The sequence below is a fragment of the Chlorocebus sabaeus genome, chromosome 2 (assembly GCF_047675955.1).
Source record: "Chlorocebus sabaeus isolate Y175 chromosome 2, mChlSab1.0.hap1, whole genome shotgun sequence".
Lineage (NCBI taxonomy): Eukaryota > Metazoa > Chordata > Mammalia > Primates > Cercopithecidae > Chlorocebus > Chlorocebus sabaeus.
The window spans coordinates 97931649-97955282 of record NC_132905.1 but is presented as its reverse complement, the minus strand read 5'-3'; the positions used below and the strand labels follow the sequence as shown (position 1 = coordinate 97955282).

The 23634-nt window shown below is 45.3% G+C and overlaps 1 protein-coding gene across 5 annotated transcripts in view; it reads right to left on the bottom strand.

Annotated features, from left to right (window-relative positions):
• Positions 1-23634, bottom strand: part of TRAPPC10 (trafficking protein particle complex subunit 10) — a 96136-nt gene that overhangs the window by 48102 nt on the left and 24400 nt on the right. For 3 of the 5 annotated variants that reach the window (XM_073010971.1, XM_073010988.1, XM_073010976.1), the window contains exons 3-5: positions 20783-20918; positions 6867-7063; positions 1912-2107 (exon numbers count right to left, since the gene is read on the bottom strand). In XM_073010971.1, coding sequence (XP_072867072.1) covers positions 1912-2107; positions 6867-7063; positions 20783-20918 — 529 coding nt within the window. Of the gene's footprint in view, positions 1-1911; positions 2108-6866; positions 7064-20782; positions 20919-23634 lie in introns of those variants that run through there. The other 2 variants (XM_073010978.1, XM_073010985.1) reach the window with 2 other exon arrangements.

Genomic DNA, 23634 nt, shown 5'->3' with positions numbered 1-23634 from the left:
TGAGAGCGCTCCTTTGTATCCTGTTTCCCCTGAAAACAGTGGTGGGCTGTGTTTTGCAAGAGAAACTGCAAAGTTACACTGAACTTCATTTTCTTTGTGAAGTATTTTCAAGACTGAGCACTCTAATGTTTTTCTTTTAAATTGTGATTAAAATGTATGTAATATAAAACTGACCATCTTAACCATTTTTAAGAGTACAGCTCAGGCCAGGCGCAGTGGCTCACACTTGTAATTCCAGCAGTTTGGAAGGCCGAGGTGGGCGGATCACTTGAGGCCAGGAGTTTGAGACCAGCCTGGGCAATATGGCAAAACCCCATCTCTACTAAAAATACAAAAATTTGCTGGACATGGTGGCGCAGACCTGGAATCCCAGCTACTCAGGAGGCTGAGGCAGGAGAATCGCTTAAACCTGGGAGGTGGAGGTTGCAGTGAGCTGAGATCGTGCTATTACACACCAGCCCTTGGTGACAGAGCAAGACTCCGTCATAAAAAAAAAAGAGAGAGAGAGAGACGAGTACAGCTCAGTAGTGTTAAATGCACTCACGCCGTTGTGCAATCAATATCCCAAACTTTCTCACCTTCCCAAACGGAACCTCTGTCCTATTAAACACTCACCCCACTCTCCCTCCGCCAGCCCCGGCACCCCCCATTCCACCTTGCCTCTGAACCTGAGCACTCGAGGACCTCACAGAAGCAGACACATCTGTCCCTATGTGTCTCTGTGCCTTATTTCACTCAGCATCGTGTCCTCTAGGTCCATCCATGTTGCAGTGTGTGTGTCAGAATTTCCTTCCTTCCTCATTTTAAATTCTGAACTTAGACTTACAGAAATACTGAGGAAAAAAAAAAAAAGGATCTAGTTTCCATCTAGCCCTCACTCAGCTTCCTGAACACTGCCGTCTTACATGACCGTGGTACAACTGTCACAACCAGAAAATTAACCTAAGTATAATACTATTAACTAAATAGCCCTCATTGGAATTTCAGTGGTTTTTCCACTGATGTAGTTGTTTCTGCTCTAAGACCCCACCCTTGACCCCCAACTAGGCTGGAGTTGCTGCTTCCTTCAGCTCCTGCAGTCTGTCAGTTTCTCAGTCTGTCTTTCACTGCCGTGGCACCCTCGAAGAGTGCTACGCTGTCTAATGTCCCTCTACTTGAGTTCATTTGATATGTTTAATGACTGCCGTGAGATGATCATTTTTTACAGAGAAAAGATGCTAAGTATTCCTCAGCACATCTTACCAAGGATTTCATGAGACGGACACAACTTCTCACGGACGGAAGCAGCCTTATCATCTCCTTCAGGCGGTATGTACCTGGTTCCCCCACTGTGGAGTGGCTACTGCTCCCTCGGTAGCTGACAGACATCTTGGGGGGCCACCGTGAGACTGTGCAAGCCCACCTCTTCTCAGGCCTTTGCCCACCACCCTGGACATCCATCGTTAATCCTGCCTCCAACAGTTCTCGCTGGGACATTGGCTTAAAAGTGATTTTCTGTTTTTCTTTCCTTCTGCATTTAAGCAGAATTCTTCTGTATGGAAGAGCTGACCCTTCTCCTCCATTTGTTTATTTAACCGATGATTTCTTCTATCGATACAGACTCAAGGATATTAATTTTATTCCATGGGTTAAACCCTGACTCTATCCTTATTTATTCTGTTGCTGAAACTGCTCCAGCTTTGACCCCCGGATGCTCCACGGGGCAGTGCGTGTCCTATTCATGCCCCATCTGCTTCCACGCACTTCCTGACTTTCTAGTCCTAAAGATATTCCAGGTTTTTTGTTTTTAAAAACTCTGCCAATGAGATTACCACGAGAGGTGCCTTACTTAGAAAGAAAGGAGGAAACAGGGAGGGCACAAGGGAGGGAGGGAGAGAAGGGAACTGTCTAGTTCTGTAATGAGTCAAGTACCTGAACCATGAAATATTCACAAAAGCTCCAGCCTGGCTCAGTCCTCTTCTCCCTCAAGGTTCTCATGTCATCCTCAAACTTGCCTAGGTTTTTGGTAAAAGACATAAGAAGCAATGTCCTGAGTTTGGTCAGGAAGGCATTCCAGGATTCCTGAGTTCGAGAAGAGTCCTTCAAGGGGTCGGAGAGCACAACACACCTGCAAAGACATGAACAGACTATCTGGGAAAGACCCTCCATGCACAGCGCCACGGCTCAGCAGCTGCCATTGTCCTGAGCGGCAATTTCGTTCCGTCCTCCTCCCTCTTTTTTTTTGAGACAGAGTTTTGCCCTGTGGCCCAGGCTGGAGTGCAGTGGCACAATCTTGGCTCACTGCAACGTCCACCTCCCGGACTCCAGTGATCCCCCCCAGTAGCTGAGATCACAGGCACACACCACCATGCCTGGCTAATTTTTATATTTTTTTGTAAAGATGAGGTCTTGCTATGTTGCCCAGGTTGGTCTCGAACTCCTGGGCTTAAACAATCCTCCTGCCTCGGCCTCTCAAAGTGCTGGGATTATAGGCATGAGCCACCGCATCTGGCTTCTTCCTTCTTTAAACAGTCAAAAACATGAGGCAGGCGGTAAGAAACCAGGTTAGGAAAAGGCTTCATCATAAACTGGTCATGAACATGAGCAGTAAGTTCTACAGAAATTCAAAGGAGAGTCTGCTATAGACTCAACTGGAAAGGGGGAAAGGGATTTACATGAGCCCTGAGCCAAAGACCCAGCTCTGAGCTCTCTGTAAAATAATGTGGTCACGCCTCACTCAGTTCCCTGCCTCCTTCAAAATCCATTTTGGTTCCTTGGGACCGACAGGATAAATTTAGATTTCTCAGCACGGCACACGAGCACCATGATATCTCACTTTACTTCCTCTGCTTCCCAGCTCAAGCCTGCTGACCTTCTCCCGCTCTCCTCTCTTCATAAGCACATTCCTTCCACCCAGGCGTGACATCTTCACGAACCTCCTCCCATCACCATCCTAACTGCTCTACCCACACTGCTGCTAGGCTGCGGGCCTCACAGGAAAACACTCCCCTTCTCTGTACCTCTATCCCTCCCACTAGCCTGTGAGCTCTCGAAGGGGAGGGTTAATAAACAATTTAACAAATAAAGGCTTAGAACATGGCTTAACATATAGGCCAGAAGAGTTTAATTACAAAGAGGCTGAACCCATGATGTAAAAAGGTCAAACACACAAAATTACACAAAGTTCCCAACAGACTTGGACAAGGCAATGTATTTGATAGGCTGGAAATGGTAAAAATTTTTTTTTTTTTTTTTGAGACGGAGCCTTGCTCTGTCACCCAGGCTGGAGTGCAGTGGCCGGATCTCAGCTCACTGCAAGCTCCGCCTCCCGGGTTCACACCATTCTCCTGCCTCAGCCTCCCGAGTAGCTGGGACTACAGGCGCCCGCCACCTCGCCCAGCTAGTTTTTTTTTTGTATTTTTTAGTAGAGACGGGGTTTCACCGTATTAGCCAGGATAGTCTCGATCTCCTGACCTCGTGATCCGCCCGTCTCGGCCTCCCAAAGTGCTGGGATTACAGGCTTGAGCCACCGTGCCCGGCCTGGAAATGGTAAATTTCTTTAGCTTTGGTAATAGTAATATCTAGGAAGATAATGCATAAATCTGAACTCAGAAATAATTTCAAAACATCGATTCTGTGAGCTTCACCAGTCCTCCTTAGTAAATCTTTTACTTGAATTACCAAAAAGTAGCGAAATGAACTGACTCTAAGTTCCTTTTCTCCGTGCCCCAGCATATCCTTTGGAGGCATGGCAACATTCATGGAATTATACATCAGTGAAGCAGCACACACTCTACGTGTTCCACCATGTGAACAACCAGCACCAAGAAGAAAACTTAAAACTTGGTGGCTGGCTACAAATCCATTCAACCCACCCCCCTGCACACTTTCCCCCCCAAAGACAAAGGGGCCAGAGCCGCTCCCTCCAAAGGTCCCCCAGAGGACTAACGTGTATTTATCCACAGTAGGAGCTTGCTGGAACCTATGAGCTTGGTAGTTTATCCTTCAGGCATTCTCAAGGATTATAATTACCCACATTTATTCCCGACCCGACGCGAATTCTCCTGTGCACCTATGGGGTGAATGGAAACAGAAACTAAACAAGTACCAACCACCAAAACAGTAACCGTTTCCAGAGATCAGTCAGATACACAGTCATGATACGTCCCGTCTCTAGTAGATCCTGTTCTACATCACCATCCATTTTTTTTAAGTAAAAAAGAACTATGCTTCAGAAGTTCACATCAAGCCTAAGTCGTTAACTCAGAAAAGGAGAGCCCAAAACGAATGACGTCAGGGATGGTGGGGCCAAGTTGGAGAGTGGCGCGATCCCCCAAGGCACGCAGACTGCAGGGGCTGGAGGCACATGTGGAACAAGGGGCTCCCGGCTGCAGCCTCAGCAAGTCACCACGATGGCTACAGCCATCACAAGTCACACTGCTGATCACAAGTCAACCCTTGTCTCTACCAGCCTCGTACTTAGCAAAAGCCCGAAAAATGCGTAAAATCTGTTACCAAGCAATTTTCCTTTATGGAAGGTATCCTGAAATAATTAAGGATGTTCACAACATTTGAGCTAGAAAAGGTGTTCACAATATTGCTGTTTATAACAATAAGCAAGCAATAACCTAAGCCCAGCAGCAGAATGTATAAATAACTTATGGCACATTAATACTACGGAATATTATCCACTCACTAACACCGAGAGTCTGGAAATACATTTATTGTTTGTGGAAAATCTTTACCATATATTGAGTGAAAAAAGCAAGTATAAACAACACACAACGTTATATTAACTTAAAATACACACACGTATTATGCATGCATAAAGAAAAAAAGTCTGAGAAGATACATACCAAAATGCTAAGAGTTAATATGCATTTTCTTTTTGCTCATTACCTTTTTCTAATAATTCTACAATGAGCATGTAGTGTGCATTATCAAAATTAAACACCAGTCTAATGTTAAAAAAACAGTAAGCCACTTAAGGGTCAAGTGTTACAATATTTTCAAAGGTCAGAAATTATACTGGGTAATAAAACAATTGTCAAAAAAAAAGTAAAACAACAAAACAATTGTCAATACAGACTCTATTAAATTCAAATTTATGAAAATCTCACCAAACTCTTTACATTAAAAAAAAAATAGATTTGTTAAGAAGTGGCTTTGCAAATTAATAAAAACCAAATGGTAGAAGGTACATTTAAACCTACTAAAGACGAAATGTTGAAAATTTTAGTAAATTACATTTAATGTACAAAAAACAGTCATTAAAAAGCAAGTTAGTTTTAAATAGGCTCAGTAAAAACATATTATTGGAAATTAGATAAAGATTATAAACACAGACTTAAAAGTAATCAATAGGTACTTTGAGAAAATTATACAATTTGAACATTTCACAAGGTAAGACTAATAGACCTCATTAACACCAACGTGTTTACTTAATATAATCCCAAATAAATATGATTTCTTTTGTGATATTAAGAAAAACCTCCAAGGCCACTTGGTTGTGATTCCTAGCCCTGCCTCAGTGGTCTCCCCGTCAGCGTGGCCCACACTCCCGTTAGGCTACAGAACACACTGCTCCTCCTGCCAGGCTTCATGGCTGTCTACTGTCTTTCTCAGAACAAACAATGTCAGTACTTGAACCACATAGAGGGCACGGACATTCAATCACGTAGCATCTTCTTAAATGCCAAGCTGATTCCTTTTGGTTAACTAATTTATAAGTAACACACCTTACAAAGAAGTTTCCATAAGTCCAAATTGAATGAAACTTCTCTAAGATAAACCATAAGCTCAACTACCTAATTATTTAATTCAAACCATTAAAAAAGCAAGTCTGAACATTACTGTGTATCCAGTATTGTGTGGAACATGAAAAAGGCACCCACCCTAGTTCCTCCCACTGAAGAACTACCACGGAGGCCTGGAGAGTCACATGACAGAACAGTGCGGGGCCCGTCTGTTTGGGGCTACAGGCTGCACTCGCACCACCTGCCCCTGCTCCTCCTCCCTTACCCCCTGCACCGCGCATCCTTTATTTCTCAGCCCATACCCCCGCACATCCTTTATTTCTCAGCCCATCTCTGCTTTCTCAGTGAGCCTCCGCTGGCCCCAGAGAAGGCTGTAGGCTCTCGCAGTAGTCTGGAGTCCTCCATCTGAACCCTCGCCACCATAAGCATGGTGACCATGGCTATAACGACCTGCTGGATCAGGGCAGGGTCCAGGTTCGCTGCTGAATCCCCAGGCCCTGGTGAGTTCTAGTGTAAACTATGAGATAAAGACCATCAGTTACAGAGGAGTTAACATGCTGACTGGCTCAGCTGGCAACGGCATCACTGAAGAGAGAGGGAGCAACCTACCCCAGGAGAGAGAGCAGGGCAAGGCGGAGAAAGCCCATAAAATCTATTAACCGCCAAAGTTTCAGGATTCCCTTTCACAGTTTCTGCAGGGGTTAGGTCAGCATTTTACAACTTAGGAACGTTCTTAGGAACTTCTCAGTAGGTGTTAAGGTAAAGAAAAGAACACAGCTGCCATCATTTCAAAAAAAAAAAAAAAAAAAAAAAACCTTTAAGGACCCCTGTTCTAGAGAAGAACTGCAAGAGTTACTGCTGTCAGTCTTCAGAAAGGACCCACCAAGAGGCCTCCCAGGACCATGGGTCCAAGACCCGCTCTCCCAGGCAGCACACTCGGGAGATGGCTGCTTAGAGTTCTTTGCCTGCCTCAACAGGAACTCCACAAGGACAGGCACCAGGTCTCCTTGACAGCACCTCATGGACGCTCACTCGAGATTGCTGAGTAAATAGTTAGTACTACCCAGGAAGCCAGCAATCCATATCATGTCAAGTATTAACCAAATGAGGTAAAATTAAAGATACACTTACCTGTCACTCTGTTTATTACAAAAATCATTTCTTATTTTGTCCACAATAGAGGTTCGGGGAAGGATGTTGGTTTTATTTTTTTTCTTGGCATCATTTTCAACTATCACTATTAACCAGTCCACAGAGCTATGAGCCTTCAGAACATTCTGCCACTTGGTGAGGTCATCTTTCACTGTAGCTTTATACACTTCAGTATCCTAAAAACAAACAAGTCACTGTGAAAGCAGGTTAACTAATGCCCTTTAGTTTATAGAGCAAAATATGCCTCATAACAGCCCGCAATGGCCGCGATGTTTTGAAGCATCGGGACGGGCTCAGGACTTAAATGGAATAAAAAGCCCAGTGGCCCAAGCCTGCAGGCGTGCTCTGTCGGACTCAGTGCCACACACGGCCATGCACGATCCCCACTTCTCACAACCCCAAGGGATGTGAGTGTCCCAATGATCCAGATGAAGAGACTGAGAGTCAGAGGGGTGAGTGAGCTGCCCACAGCAATACCGTCTGTTAGGCGAGTTAGGGCTTTAAAACTCAGGTCCACTGTGGCCACCGGCTCTGGACCCAAGCACTACATGACTGCCATCCTGCTGTGGGCTGCACCTTGGTCTCATGGCAAGAGTCATGGCACAGCCCAGACTCCCCACGGGAACCCCAGGTCAGCCTCCCGCCAGCTTCTAACACAGCCTCTGAGCTCTGTACCCCCAGGAACCACCCCAACCGGAAGTCTGCGAAGGCCATGTCAGAGGCAAGCAGTTACAGCTGTGAGGTCCCAGACAGAAGGCGACCCGCAGCTTCCGCAATGTTGCTCTACTCCCCGACAGGCAGCAGGGAGCCGCGCCACCCCAGAAATCAATCCTGCTTCTCAAGCAGACGCCCAAGCACGAGCCTGCCAGAGAAAGGGCCCTTCCCACATACATGCCAAGGCCTTCAGCTTGGTTCTCTTCCATAAAGAACCAGGAAAACACTTTGCCTGGTATCCCTTATCCTTGCCCTTCTATTCCATAAATCTACTCAGAAGAGTCCAACTCCATTTAGATTTAGAAAATTAATTCATTTCCAAGTTAGGCACTGAAAATATCTGCAAACAGTAACTCACAGCTACCATCTAAATCGTTACTTCCTCCTCTTTTGCTAGTTCCTCACTGTCCTGCCGTAATTCCTCTGGACTTTCAAGTCACTCTTGAATAACACGCAGAGAGAAGCCAATCAGAGTATCCACAAGTGAGTTAAATCTTAAATCCTGGCTGGGCACGGTGGCTCACACCTGTAATCCTAGCACTTTGGGAGGCCAAGGTGGGCGGATTGCCTGAGCTCAGGAGTTCAAGACCAGCCTGGGCAACACGATGAAACCCTGTCTCTACTAAAAATGGAAAGATTAGCAGGGCATGGCAGTGTGCACCTGTAGTCCCAGCTACTCAGGAGGCTGAGGCAGGGAAATTGCTTGAATGGGGAGGTAGAGGTTGTAGTGAGCTGAGATTGCACCACTGCACTGCAGTCTGGGCGACAGAGCGAGACTCCATCTCCCAAAAAAGTCTTAAATCCTAAATTCTGTATCTAGCCTCTCTTTTGGTTTAATTAACTAAATAGAAAGTTAAAAAGGCAGTACTTCTCATTTGTATCCTGATTTTAAAACCTGCTACGTCCTGATTTAAATTACAAATATTGTACAATCTGAAAAGATCTTTTACTTTGAAAACTGAGGTTAAAACCATCTGGTAAACTCAATTTTCTGCAAATAAATATCCGACAGTAACTTAATTATCTAGTGCACATTTTACATAGCACGGCAGCTCCTGGGACTTGAAGCACAGATTTTACAGCACTGGTGAACCGCTCTGCTGGAAGCCCCAAAGCGCCATGCCTGGAGCAAACCAAAGGCTAGGAGGGACCAGAGCCCGTGACTGCCAAGAAGAGACACACAGCACCCGGCTGCCCCCATCCACACGTCACAGGTGAGCCATCCACTCTCTGCCCCTTACAAGGCCACCAGGAGCCCTTTACCTGGACTCCTCCCCACCACCACCCAAGAAGGAGTCCTGGCTCCAGGCTGTTCACACCGGGCAGGGGCTGCCACATCCCGAGGGGACACTAGAGCAGATCTGCTCAGTCAATTTGCAGGAACTCTCCAGAAGAAAGCTCACAGAGCACGAGGCAGGACAGAGAGAGTAAAGAGAAGTTCCACATAATTCTGGGGCAAATGGGTTGGCAAGATCCAGCCTATCACTCATCCCAGCGAGCAAATAAAACGACGTGATAAAAACAACTCTGTGACTCTGAAGAGGACCAGTGGAGCCAGTGAAGCTAAGGGTCTTTAAAGAAAACAAAGTCCAAGTATGGCCAAATAGTGAAACCCCGTCTCTACTAAAAATAGAAAAACAGCCATGCATGGTGGCGGGCACCTACAGTCCCAGCTACCCGGGAGGCTGAGGCAGGAGAATTGTTTGAAAATGGGAGGTGGAGGTTACAGTGAGCCCAGATCATGCCACTGGCACTCCAGCCTGGGCAACAGGGCGAGACTCTATCTCAAAAAAAAAAAAAAAAGAAAACAAAGTCACTACAGGAAAACCCATGAGCAGTGGGGGGGACACATGCAGGACCCAAGAGCCACGCCAGAGGGGAAGGCTCTAGCTCCACGACAGAGGCAGCAGCCAGGGGCAGGGCATCAGGGCCACGGGGGGCAAGCACAGCAGGCCGCCCCAGGTACCAGAGCTCAGCAGTGAGGAGGGCGTCCAGGTGGCAGAAGAGGGAAGTACAGAACAAGATGTGAGCCCCAAGTGAGATGATGAAGGATTCTGGGGCTGGCACAGGGGAATAAGGGTATAAGGGTACAAGGGGCCAAGCAGGGCACAAAAGGCATCCCCCAGACAGGGATGCCCTCACAAGGGTATTGCAGATCAAGTGAGGTGAGGAGGAAGTCTGTGCCAGGCACAGTGCCAGGCAAGTGCGGGAACGGGCATCCACCTGCTGGGAGTGGAGCAGCAGTGACAGAAGGATGGTCATTCACAGAGGGATTACTCCCATCAGAAACACAGAGGAGAACCAGCACCCAGCTCCTCCATGTGAAAAAGGGAGTTACAAACACAGATGGGAGGAAACCAGTATCACCCTTGCAGTGCTGGACTCGAATGGGCTCACGTGTGTACATGCATGTATGTACATACACAAGCAGCTACTCACGAAATACAAATGTAAATGTGTGCACGTACATGTGTGGGCGTACACACGTGTTCCCTAGCCATGCCGAGAGCTCACCAGCAAAGCTCTCCCCTAGCTCCAGGTCCTGACTTCTAAATATAATTTCCCACTGGAAGGAGCCAGGGCTGAGCCCTGAGATGAAGCAAAAGGAGGGGATGAGCCCAGAGAGTACTCCAAGAATCAGTACATTCTCAGTACATCAGTACAGAAGCCAAATTCAGAACAATCTGCACATCAATGATATTAATTATTAATACGATAGTAATAGATTACACTCCATCAAAAACTAGAAATCAATGAGTGAACTGCTTCTAGCCAAGATGAAGTGACAGGGACTGGATTTACACCACCGCCTGAATCAACAGAAAAAAAAAAAAAAAAAAACAGGGTGGGCATGGTGGCTCATGCCTGTAATCCCAGCACTTTGGGAGGCTGAGGCAGGCAGATCACTTGAGATCAGGAGTTCGAGACCAGCTTGGCCAACATGGTGAAACCCCGTCTCTACTAAAAATGCAAAAATTAGCTGGGCATGGTAGTGTGCACCTGTAATCCCAGCTACTTGGGAGGCTGAGGCAGGAGAATTGCTTGAACCCAGGAGGTGGAGGCTGCAGTGAGCTGAGATCTCACTACTGCACTCCAGCCTAGGTGACAGAGCAAGATTCTGTCTCAAAAAACAAACAACAAAAAAAAAAACACACCAAAAACCAAGAAACATGAATCAATGGTTTTCAAGACCATGGACCCCAAGGAACAAAAGACAATGATTTCTCCCCTCAACCCTTAGGGATGGGAAACAAGCCCAGCAAGCCCCCCGGGTGCCGACCAGAGTGGGGGAGGGCAGGGGGTTACAGAGGGGAAGCTGGCAGACTCCCTGAGCTGAGGACACAGAGCCAAGGCCAGGGAGATCACGACAGCTAGACTTCCTAGGACTGTGTTGGGAGAGGAGAGGGACACAATGAGTCCTGTAGACCGGCACAGGGCCCTCGAGTATTCCACAGGGAACTAACGAGTAAGTGTGTGCAGGAACCACCCATTGCCGGAACAGAACCCGCAGACATGATCAGAGGCACCCATGCTTGGCAGTCACACAGGGCAGGGAACAGAGCTGTCCCCATAGGCCAGTCTGGAAAACCAGAGGAACTCAAGACCATCTTGCCTCGGCTGTAAGGAATAATTTGTCCTGGACTGATCACTGCTTCAGAGCTATCATATCATAAAGCTATATTCGAAAGAAAAAATCAATCAATAGAAATAGCCCCAGTAATGACACAGAAAGCAATTAAAAGAGTTACAGTAACTACTGTCACTTAGTTATTTCATATGTTGAAGAAGGTAGTGGACTGAAGTGAAGCAGACACATGGAAGATACTTAATTAAGAAAAAGACCCACATGGAACTTTTAGAGATGAAAACCTCAACATCTAAAATGAAAAATATACTACGTGGAATGAGAGCCGATTAGACACTGCAGAAGAAAAGGTTAACATGAAGACAGAGCAGCAGCAATTACCCAAATGAAACACCAAGAAAAAGGGCTACTAAAAAATATCAACGGATTATCAGTGAGTTATGGAACTTCATGTAGCATTTATACACATATATATACATACATACATATATACATACATAGAATCCCCAGAAGAGAGAGCAACAGAAAAACAATCTGAGGAAACAATGACGAAAAATGTTCTACATCAGGCCATGTGCGGTGGCTGATGCCTGTAATCCCAGCACTTTGGGATCACTTGAGGCCAGGAGTTCGAGACCAGCCTGGCCAACACAGCAAAACCCCATTTTTACTAAAAATACAAAAATTAGCCAGGTATGGCGGCACACATCTATACTTTGAGCTACATGGGAGGATGAGGCACAAGAATCGCTTGAACCCAGGAGGCAGAGGTTGTGGTGAGACAAGATGGAGTCACTGCACTCCAGCCTGGGTGACAGGGTAACACCCTATCTCAAAAAAAAGAAAAATGTTCTAAATTGATCAAAACTATAAACCCCAGGCAGTCTGAATCACGGTGCGACGAAGGAGTAGGTGGTGGGATCTTGCCGTGGGTCTGATCAGTCCTTTCTCTGCCTTGCTTGCTTGAGCTTCAGCAGAATTCGAAATGGCTGGCAGCAAGGCGGGGAAGGACTCTGGAAAGGCCAAGACAAAGGTGGTTTCCTGCTCGCAGAGCCGTCTTGCAGTTCCCAGTGGGCTGTATTCATCGACACCTGAAATCTAGGATGGCCAGTCATGGACGTGTGGGCACAACTGCCGCTGTGTACAACGCAGTCATGCTGGAGTACCTCGCCGCAGAGGGGCCTGAACTGGCAGGAAATGCATCAAAAGACTTAAAGGTGGCTGGGCGCGGTGGCTCACGCCTGTAATCCCAGCACTTTGGGAGGCTAAGGTGGGAGGATCACCTGAGGTTGGGAGTTCAAGACCAGCCTGACCAATATGGAGAAACCCTGTGTCTACTAAAAATACAAAGTTAACCGGATGTGGTGGCACATGCCTATAATCCCAGCTACTCGGGAGGCTGAAGAAGGAGAATCGGTTGAACCTGGGAGGCGGAGGTTGCAGTGAGCCAAGATCGCACCACTGCACTACAGCCTGGGCAACAAGAGGGAAACTCAATCTCAAAAAAAAAAAAAAACAGACTTAAAGGTAAAGTGCATTACCCCTCGTCACTTGCAAATTGCTATTCATGGAGATGAGGAATTGGATTCTCTTGTCAAGGCTACAATTGCTGGTGGTGGTCACTCACACACCCACAAGTCTCTGACTGGGAAGAAAGGACAACAGCAGACTGTCTAAAGGATGCCTGGATTCCTTGTTTCTCAGGACTCTAAATACCAGCTGTCCAGTGTTGGCGATTCCAGCGCACTATATCTCTGTGAAAAACACAATTTTACCTTTCTGCAATTCTATCTGAGCAAGTTAGAAGTTTAATCAGCTTTCCAACTAACCAAATTTCTGCATTCAAGTCTTAACCGTATTTAAGTGTTACTGTGGCTTCAAACAAGCTATTGATTCTGAAGCAGTGGGTTTTGACTGAGTTGACTGTTTTTAAAAAACTGCTCGGATTTTAATTGTGATGCAGAAGTTATAGTAACAAACATCTGGTTTTGCATAGACATTATTTCCACTCTGGCAGATAAGCTCAATAAAGGTCATATCCACCCCCACAAAAAAGAAAAAATAAATAAATAAACCCTCAAACCCCAAGCACAAGAAATACGAAGAAATCTACACCAAAGCATACCGTAATCAAACTGTTAAAAACCAATATAAAGAAAAAAATCTTGGCCAGGCGTGGTGGCTCACGCCTGTAATCTCAGCACTTTGGGAGGCCGAGTTGGGTGAATCACGAGGTCAAGAGTTTGAGACCAGCCTGGCCAACATGGCTAAACCCCATCTCTACTAAAAATACAAAAAAATTAGCTGGGCATGGTGGTGGGCACCTATAATCCCAGCTACTCAGGAGGCTGAGGCAGAAGAATCGCTTGAACCCAGGAGGCGGAGCTTGCAGTGAGCCAAGATCGCGCCATTGCACTGCAGCCTGGGCAAGAGAATGAGATTCAGTCTCAAAAGAAAAAAAAAAGATTTTAAAGAAAAGGAAGAGACAGCGATGGAAATGGAAACTGGGTGGGTAAATATGCACAGTGGCTCACACCTGTACTCCCAGCATTTTAGGGAGTCCCAGGCAGGCGGCTCGCCTGCGGTCAGGAGTTCGAGAACGGCCTGGCCAACGTGGCAGAAACCCCATCTCTACTAAAAATACGAAAAATTAGACGGGCGTGGTGGCGGATGCCTGTAATCCCAGCCACTTGGGAGGCTGAGGCAGGAGAATCAATTGAACCTAAGAGGCAGAGGTTGCAGTGAGCTGAGATGGCACCACTGCACTCCAGCCTGGGCAACACAGCGAAACTCCGTCTCAAAAAAAAAAAAAAAAGACATTTTTCTATTTTAATCTCTCCAAGGCATAACTGACTGTTTAAGGCAAAAACAGCAACAATGTACTATGGGGTTTTAACACATATAGAAAATGTATGACAACAATAACAAAGGCTGGGAGGGAGAAAACAGAAGTCAATGATACAAAGCTCTTATACATCAAGTAATATAATTAACATTACTTGAATGAAGAATTATGGTAAGTTACAGATGTACTCTATAAATCCTAAAGCACCTACTCAACATAACAAAGAGTTTTACTTTTAAATCTAAAATCCTAACTATTATCAACTTACACCTTTTTTTAAAATAGATGATAATCAAGATTTAGAAAAAAGGCTCTCTATTAGAATGTGATTTTAAGGAAAAAAAGTCTCATTCAAAATGGCCACAAAAGCTAAAGCTAACAATAAAAATGTAAAACTTTTAAGAAAAATAAGGGCAGAAAAAAGTCATAAAGAATGGAAAAACATACATACCACATTCCCTGATTCAAGAAGACTCATGATTAAAATTATTCTCAAATGAATAACTTATTCAAGGCAATCCCAATCAAAATGCCACCACCCTTCTCTTTTTCGACTGATATTCCAGTTATCTACTGCTATGTAACAGGCCACCCCAAGCTGTAGTGGTATAAAGCTTTCTTTTGCTCATGGATCTACAACCTCGAGAGGATTTGCTGGGGACCAAGGTCTCTGCTCCACCTGGTGTCAGCGGCGTGTTGAGGCTGGAGCTAAAACACACCGCGGGACTCAGCTAGGGCAGGTTGAACACCTGGGGCAGGCAGAACGCCTGCAAGTGGCCTTCCCACGGGGCTGCTTGGTTTCCTCACAGCATGGCGGCTGGGATCTAAGAATAAGCATCCCGAGAGAATCCAGCAGAAGGCACGTTCTCTTTTATGACTTCCTCTAGAGTATCACAGTGTTGCTTCTGCCACAGTCAGAGGCCCACCCAGATTCAACTGGAGGAAACACAGGCCCAGCCTTTCAACAGAGGAAAGTCACTGTCACACAGAGAGGGGCATGTGGGATGCGTATGCTGCTGCAGCCATCTTCAGAAAATACATTTGGACACTCAACATGTGGAAGGGAACATGTAGACAGCCACAAGGTTTATTTTAAAAGAAAGATATTGACACATATTATAAAACTATAATAGGCCTGGAGTGGTGGCTTGGGCCTACAATCCCAGCACTTTGGGATGCCGAGGCGGGTGGATCATGAGGTCAGAAGTTTGAGACCAGCCTGGCCAATATGGTGAAATGCCGTCTCCACTAATAATATAAAAATTAGCTGGGGGTGGTGGCGGGCGCCTGTAGTCCCAGCTACTCGGGAGACTGGGGCAGAAGAATCGCTTGAACCCCGGAGGTAAAGGCTGCAGTGAGCCAAGATCAAGCCACTGCACTCCAGCCTGGGAACAGGGCAAGACTCCATCTCAAAAAAAAAAAAAAAAAAAAAAAAAAAAAAAAAAAAAGCATAATAATTAAAAGTCTGATTCTAGCACAGGATAGACAATCATCAATAGAACCGAAGTGTCTAGAATATTGTGCCTACAGGATGTGGGTGTAAAATAAAGGTGACATTCCCAGCAAGCGGAGAAAAGACACACTATTAGGAAACGGTGTTGGGCCAATCTGCTATGCATTGAGACAGAAAAATTAGACCCTCAACCCCCACAGCTCCTAACTATATACAAGTAATTTGAAGTTATACAGGTCCCAGTATAAGACATAAATTACAAAATTATTAAAAGAAAATACAGAAAATCAGTTTTCTTCAGACACACAAGGCCTCCCTAAGCAAGATACACTACCCAGAAGCCATTCTGTAAATGAACTATGTCACTCCATAAAAATTGTAAGTTTTAAACACCTAAGCACCAAATAATACATCAACCACCTACACAAAACAGAAATTACAGGAGATGCAAGAGAAACAGAAACATACCACTAACAGAAGACTTTACCATACCACTGTCAGTTAAAGATAGGTCAAATGGACAAAATTTAACACTAACAGAAGACTTTACCAAACCACTGTCAGTTAAAGATAGGTCAAATGGACAAAATTTAAAATATAAATGACCTAAACAACACAAGCAGTAAGACAGGTCTTACGGACATTTAACATTACAATCTGGAAACAGAAAATACATTCTCAAACACACATGAAATGTCCAAAAAAACTGATCATTCATTAGGTCACACAATAGTCAAATTCATAAAATTTTAAAAATAAGTTTTATAAAGCAAAAATATAAACACTTTCTGACCACAATGCAATAAAGCTAGAAATTTCTAAACAAAAAATTTTTTATCTCTTTTTTTTCTGTAAACTAAAAAGCTTTCTGTTAAACAACTATTTAATGAAAGGGGAAATTCAAATCAAAAATAGAGAATTTCTGAAAAATAATGATAAAACAATGGGATATATTTAAAGTAGTAACCAGAGAAAAATTCCTAACTTTAAAGACCTATATCAATAAAAATTTAAGAATGAAAATAAGTGCATTTCAAACTCCCAAAAACTAGAAAATGAACAATGTAAACCATGAGAAAACAAAAAGAAGGAAATAATAAAAATGAAAGTAGAAACTGAGTAGAAAACAGACTAACGGTAAATCAGATGAATACGTTAAAATCCTGGTTCTCTGGAGGGGAAAAAAAAAATAGAACTAGCTAATTTAATCAAGGAAGAAAGAGAGAAAGCACAAACATACAAAATAAGAAATAATGATGGGGGCCGGGCTCCGTGGTTCATGCCTGTAATCCCAGCACTTTGGGAGATCGCCTGAGGTCAGAAGTTTGAGACCAGCCTGGCCAACATGCTGAAACCACATCCCTACTAAAAATACAAAAATGAGCCGGGCGTGGTGGCGGGCACCTATAACCTCAGCTACTGGGAGGCTGAGGTAGAAGAATCACTTGGACCTGGGAGGCAGAGGTTGCAGTGAATCAAGAATACACCACTGCACTCCAGCCTGGGTGACAGAGCGAGAGTCCATCTCATAAAAATAATAAAAAATAAATAATGATGGGAAAATAACTGCTGACAGAACGTTTTTAAAGTCTAAAAAGCTGGGCGTGATGGCTCACACCTATAATCCCAGAACTTTGAGAGGCTGAGGCAGGCAGATCACCTGAGGTCAGGAGTTTGAGACCAGCCTGACCAACACAGAGAAGCCCCGTCTGTAAACTACAAAATTAGCGGGGCGTGGTGGCGTGCCTGTAGTCCCAGCTACTCGGGAGGCTGAGGCAGGCAGATCACCTGAGGTCAGGAGTTTGAGACCAGCCTGACCATCACGGAGAAGCCCCGTCTCTAAACTACAAAATTAGCGGGACGCGGTGGCGCGCCTGTAGTCCCAGCTGCTCGGGAGGCGAAGGCAGCAGAACCACTTGAACCCAAAGGGCGGAGGTTGCCGTGAGCCGGGATCACACCACTACACTCCAGCCTGAGCAAGCAGAGCGAAACTCCATCTCGGGGAAAAAAAAAAAAAGGAAAGAAAGACCACTTCATACACCTCAATGAAAATAAATTTTACAACCTAACTGAAATACATAATTTCCAAGAAAATATAGTTTATCAAAATTAGCAAATGGCTGAAACAGACCAATTTTCATCAAAGATACAAAAAAGTACCTGGCCCAGCTAGTTTCCCAAAATTCCATCAAACCTTACAGACCAAGCAGCCACAGTGCTACATAAATTACTTCAGAAACAGAAAGTAAGTAAAAACTTCCAAATTCTTTTAATGAATTACGTAGAACATCAATACCTAAACCTCATAAAAAGAGCATAAAACAAGTTACCGACCAACCACTTGTGAATTATAGATGCAAAAACTCCTAAATAAAATTGAAGCAATAGACTCCAATACCACATTAAGAAAATAATACTATGACTAAGTGGGATTTATACCAGGAATGCAAATACAGTTCAGTATTGAACTACGGTGGCCGGGCACAGTGGCTCACATCTGTAGTCCCATCACTTCAGGGGATTGAGGCTGGAGGATCACTTGGGGCCAGGAGTTTGAGATCAGCCTGGGCAACATGGTAAGATCCCGCCTCTACTAAAAATACCAAAAAATAAAAAAATTTAAAAAGCCAGGCGTGGTCCCAGCTACTTGGGAGGCTGAGGTGGGAGGATGGCGTCAGCCTAGAGGGGCGGAGGTTGCAGTGAACCAAGATCACACCACTGCACTCCAGCCTGGGTGACAGAGCAAGACCCTGTAAGGCACCATGGCTCACACCTGCAATCCCAGAGCTTTGGGAGGTGGAGACAGGTGGATCCCTTGAACCTAGGAATTCAAGACCAGCCTGTCCAACATGGCAAAACCCTATCTCTACAAAAAATACAAAAAAATTAGCTGAGCATGGTGGCACATGCCTGTAATCTCAACTACTCAAGAGGCTGAGGTAGGAGAATCACTTGACCCCAGGAGGTTGAGGCTGCAGTGACCTGAGTGACAGAACAAGACCCTGTCTTAAAAGAAGAGAGAGAATTTTTTAAAATCTCTAATAAAGTATAAAACACAGAAGTAGACTTGCACAAACGGAAAGGCAGCCCTTGCTCTTGAGTATGTCTCAACATGATCAAGATGTTAGCTCTGCATATGGGAATTTATAAACTTACTTTGATCACAACAAAAATGCCTAAATTAAAAATGCAAGAGTAACTACAAAAACCCTGAAAAGGATGAAGCTGAGGGAGACGTTCATAAACACTATGATACATACTGTCCAAAAGGAAAAGTTTAGTTGCAAGCAAATTTGGAGCTGTTCTCAGTAGGCTTGTTCCTAGTTGTGGCGTGGGTGTAGCAATTCTGAAACTATCTTATGCACGCTGTAGCACTGAGCAAATACAGAAATGTGTTGATGTTGGTGAGAGCAGAAATAAATGAGGCAAAAAGAGCCCTCCAGGTTATAAAATTGGACGCCTCAGTATCAGTTCATGATTTCTTCTTTTTTTTCTTTTGAGACAGAGTCTTACTACTCTCCCAGGCTAGAGTGAAGTGGCGCGATCTCGGCTCACTGCAACCTCTACCTCCCGGGTTCAAGCAATTCTCCTGCTTCAGCCTCCTGAGTAGCTGGGACTATAGGCACGTGCCACCACGCCTGGCTAATTTTTGTATTTTTAGTAGAGATAGGGTTTCACCATCTTGGCCAGGCTGGTCTCAAACTCCTGACCTTGTGATCCACCCGCCTTGGCCTCCCAAAGTGTGGGGATTACAAGCGTGAGCCACCGCGTCCGGCCCAGTTCATGATTTCTAAGGCACATCCCTATCAGCTCTGTCTGCTGAAAGGGTGGAGAAGCAGCAACGCCCCCACAGCAGCAAGCACACCTGCTGCCAGAGGAACCAGGGCTCTGTGGAGACGCGGCTGGTTCCAGCACAAGGGCGACGAGCTCCCAGAACCTAAAACATCTTGGCATGCCACAAATGATTAGAAAGTGCTCAAAAGAACACAGGTGCCAGTCTGAAGTGACTCTTGATGGCTAAATCTGGGACAACCTGAGCATCAGTAAAGGTGACTGACTCTTAACCACTGCCTGAACAGAAGGCCCTGCAGACGCTCCCCAGCCTAGGGGATGGGCTGACAGAGGTGGGTAGAAAGGTCAGCACCCTTAGTCAAGACTGGCTCAGGAAAGAACTGCCACTGGGTGAGGGCGGGACACTCAGGTGGTCTCACAGTGGCTCCCCAGAGGTAGATCACTGATGGCAAGGGGACAACAGCCCCACGCCAGGGAGACACCGGACAACTCCTGGAAGCAGTGATCAAATCCAACATTACAACCAGGGGCTATGGAGAGAAGAGCTGGCACAGCAGGCCAGGGACAGCGTCCTTCTCGGGCACGCCAGGCAGAGAGGGCCTGTGGAGCAGCCCGGTGAAAACCCCGGGCAGGCTTCCCTGGTGGAAAACACCTCACATGTGTCCTCACTCACTGCTGGGGAACCAAGCCCCGTCCATGTGGAGCCCCTGGGAAAGGAGGCAGAGCAAAGTCAGCAGAGAAAGGGTGCATGAGGTGAAGTCTGAGGAAAACCAGGTGCAGGCTTACAGTTCCTGTCTCATTAACAACTACCTCTGTGCCTCAGGTTTAGGCTACGACGTCACAGTGTGTAATCATCTATGTACTCTCTATGCTGCTAAATCTTGCTTTACTTGAGTCAAAATACACAGGAAGAAATGCCTCACAGAATCTTCTATTAGTTCACAACAGAAGAAGTGTATCAAGAATGAGAAGGTTCTTTCTGGATTCATGAATACACAACTAGACAACACAAGTGAAAGCTGTGGCGGCCACAGGGCTGAGGCCCACTCGTTCCACGGAGAGTCACAGGGCGCCTCCTGCCCAGGCACGGCAACAGGGAGGAAGATCATGGTCCTGGCCTCAGTGGGGTCACAAACAAGCAGAAGAAACAACAGATGACCAAGGACAACGGAACCATGATGGGAACATGGGGATCATGAAAACAAAGCTGAAAGTCATGATCAAACACAGCTCAGACCAAGGCTGGCAGCCATGGGGCACAGTGAGACAGCTCACAAGAATGGAGACACGGGCACACAACTGCGCTTGGGGCCACGGTGAGCACAGCACGCCAGACGAGGGCGCAAACACGCAACAGCAAGCCCCACACTTGGCCAAGGAATGAAGGGACAACAGAGTATGTTAAAAGGTAAATTTGAAAAATTACAGCTGCCTCAACAAAGCCTAGACTCATACATTTTCAACCCTATCCCACCGCGCGTCCTCTTCCCCTCACTGGTACTCACACAGCACTCTGTCCAGTAAATATGGAGGAAGGGAAACGTGAGCAGAGCTTTGTTTCCTTCTTTGGGCAGCAGCTCCTCTTTGAATTGAACAAAGTTAGACTCTAGGTGAATCATCTTCGGTGCCCGGCCATAGGACCTGTAAACAATTGTTTGAAGTCACTGAGAAAACAACTAAACAGCATTCATCAGAAGAGGGGAAACAGAACAACAAACAATGTAATCATAGCCATGAGTTCAGAGCACATATATTAACCACAAATCATAACTGTACTATTCTGCTCAAAAACATTCTATGAATTATTTTAAACACAGTTCACATGTACAGGTCAAAGTTCCATTTCCACAAAATCTTTCATTTTCCTCAAGGATACAGGCACAGTAATACATTCTTCCAAGTATTGCATTTAACCAGGGCCACTACAGACTCAACAGCGGGTTTCAGTGTAACGGAATCTATAATTATGTCACCATTAAAGAAGGAAAGTGTGTCCCAAATGTCCAAAGTGCAGTTTTAACTTACGAAAGTTTTAGGGTTGCATTCGTATTTTTGCAACACCTTGTATTTTATCCAAGAAACAAAGTTATTTGGTGAAAAGATAAGAGATTCTTGTTTGCAGAGCACAAATAAAATAGCAGTACAAACCTCTATTTTATTCTCAACCCAAGAAGAAGGAACCCATCAAGAAATCCCACACGCTCCCTGCATCTCATCCAAGGCTCTCGGTGACGGCCCAACAATGCTTCTAACAGTGAACCACACCGCATGGATCTCTGTGCCATGCCTGTACTTCTCACTTCTAGCAGCTGCATCTCTTCTGAATGTTACAGCTGAATTTTGTTTTTCATCCAATCTAAGGATGCTGTGTTTAATAACTTAAAACCAACCATCATTAACGTGACTATGCTGATGCTCAAGTATGTGCATTTTCTATTTGCCGGCTCTATTTTTCCCTGTCCTTTGGGAGATTAATCAAGTTTTCTTTTTCCATCTTTTCTCTCTGCTGGTTTGAAAGTCTTATCATCTATTTCTATTCTACCTTTGGTTACATTTTAATTCTTAGTATGTAACTTAAGGTTTTACTACAAAGACTAAAATTAAAGTCTATCCCCCCTTCTCTCTGTTCTCCTTCACACACATCTGAAATTTTAGATTTTTAATTTTTTTAAAAAGTGACACCTTAACTTCAGCAAAACATGTCATGTTGCTGGCAGACGCTGCTATCACCCTGGATCCCTGGGTTCATTTGCCTTCATATTGGGATGCATCCTTTACTTACTCAGGGTGGCAAGGCTTCTGATCTTATAGATGTCTGAAAATATTTTTATTCACTTCAGTGCACCTATCTCCATAGCATGACAAGCAATAAACATGTTATCTGAATGGGACTCTGGGGTAGACACGAATGGTTTTCTGCACACAGAAGTGGTGGAGCAGAACTCCTGGCCATCCTGGGCTCACGCAACACCCTCAGGGTGGGAAGCTGTGACACAGTCTTCCCTCTTGACCACACTGTGAATGATAAAGAATTCTAGGGTCTGGGGTACTTTCCCTCAGGACTGTGGGGAGGCTGCTCGTAAATGTATTTTTTTTTTTTTGAGACGGAGTCTCGCTCAGTCGCCCAGGCTGGAGTGCAGTGGCGCGATCTCGGCTCACTGCAAGCTCCGTGTCCCGGGTTCCCGCCATTCTCCTGCCTCAGCCTCCCGAGTAGCTGGGACTACAGGCGCCCACCGTCATAAATGTATTTTATATTGCATTGTAAGTGGTTCTGTTAGAAACTGCATACTTGGTTCTTCTTCCGTTTCTCTCTGATGCCCTGGCATGATTTTCTGTTTGCTTTGTTTTCTTCATTCTGCTTGACATTCACTAGGCTCCTGCAGTATCCCGACTCCCTTCTGGGAGAATCTTGACAGCCCTTCTTCAAATGTCACCTGTCCTCTGTTCCCTCCACTTTCCTTCTGAAAAGCCCCTCAGGTGGATCCTGGAGCTCCTGGATTTATCCTCTGGAGCCAGCTTTTTCTCCGTGCTCTCCTGCTCCTGCTTTTAGCAATGGTATCCGGAGTCTCTAAGCTCGGTTCTTCCAGCACACTGATTTGATTTTCAGCTACACAGCTGTTCAGTGCATCTGGGAAACTCTGTTTCAATTGTTTTCATTTCCTAGATCCAATCAATTAATTTCAAATTTCTACTTTTTATCAAAGTAATTATTTTATTTTGTTTTATTTTATTTTTTGAGCCAGAGTTTTGCTCTTGTCACCCAGGCTGGAGTGCAATGGCGCGATCTCGGCTCACTGCAATCTCCTCATCTCACGATCAAGCAATTCTCTTGCCTCAGCCTCCAGGTAGTTGGGATTACAGATGTGTGCCACCATGCCCGGCTAATTTTGTATTTTTAGAAGAGACAGGGTTTCACCATGTTGGCCAGGCTGGTCTCAAACTCCTAACCTCAGGTGATCTAACCACCTTGGCCTCCCAAAGTGCTGGGATTACAGGTATGAGCCACTGTGCTGGGCTGAGATAAGTACTTCAATACGAAGAGTACTGAAAAGCTTTTCTCTCTCTCCCTCTCTTCCCCCTCACTGCCCACCAATACACACACATCCATGTCTTGGTCTGTTTCCCACTGCTCTAACAGAATATCACAGGCTGGGTTAATTACAAGCAACAGAAGGTTATTGCGCTCACAGTTCTGGAGGCTGCGAAGTCCAAGATCAAGGTGCCAACATCTGGTGAGGGCCTTCTTGCTATGTCAAAACATGGCAGAGGGCATCACACGGTGACAGGGTCAGAGCCAGAGAGCCAAAGAGAGCTCACTTTGATAACAAAGCCACCCACATGATAAGGAGCCACTCCC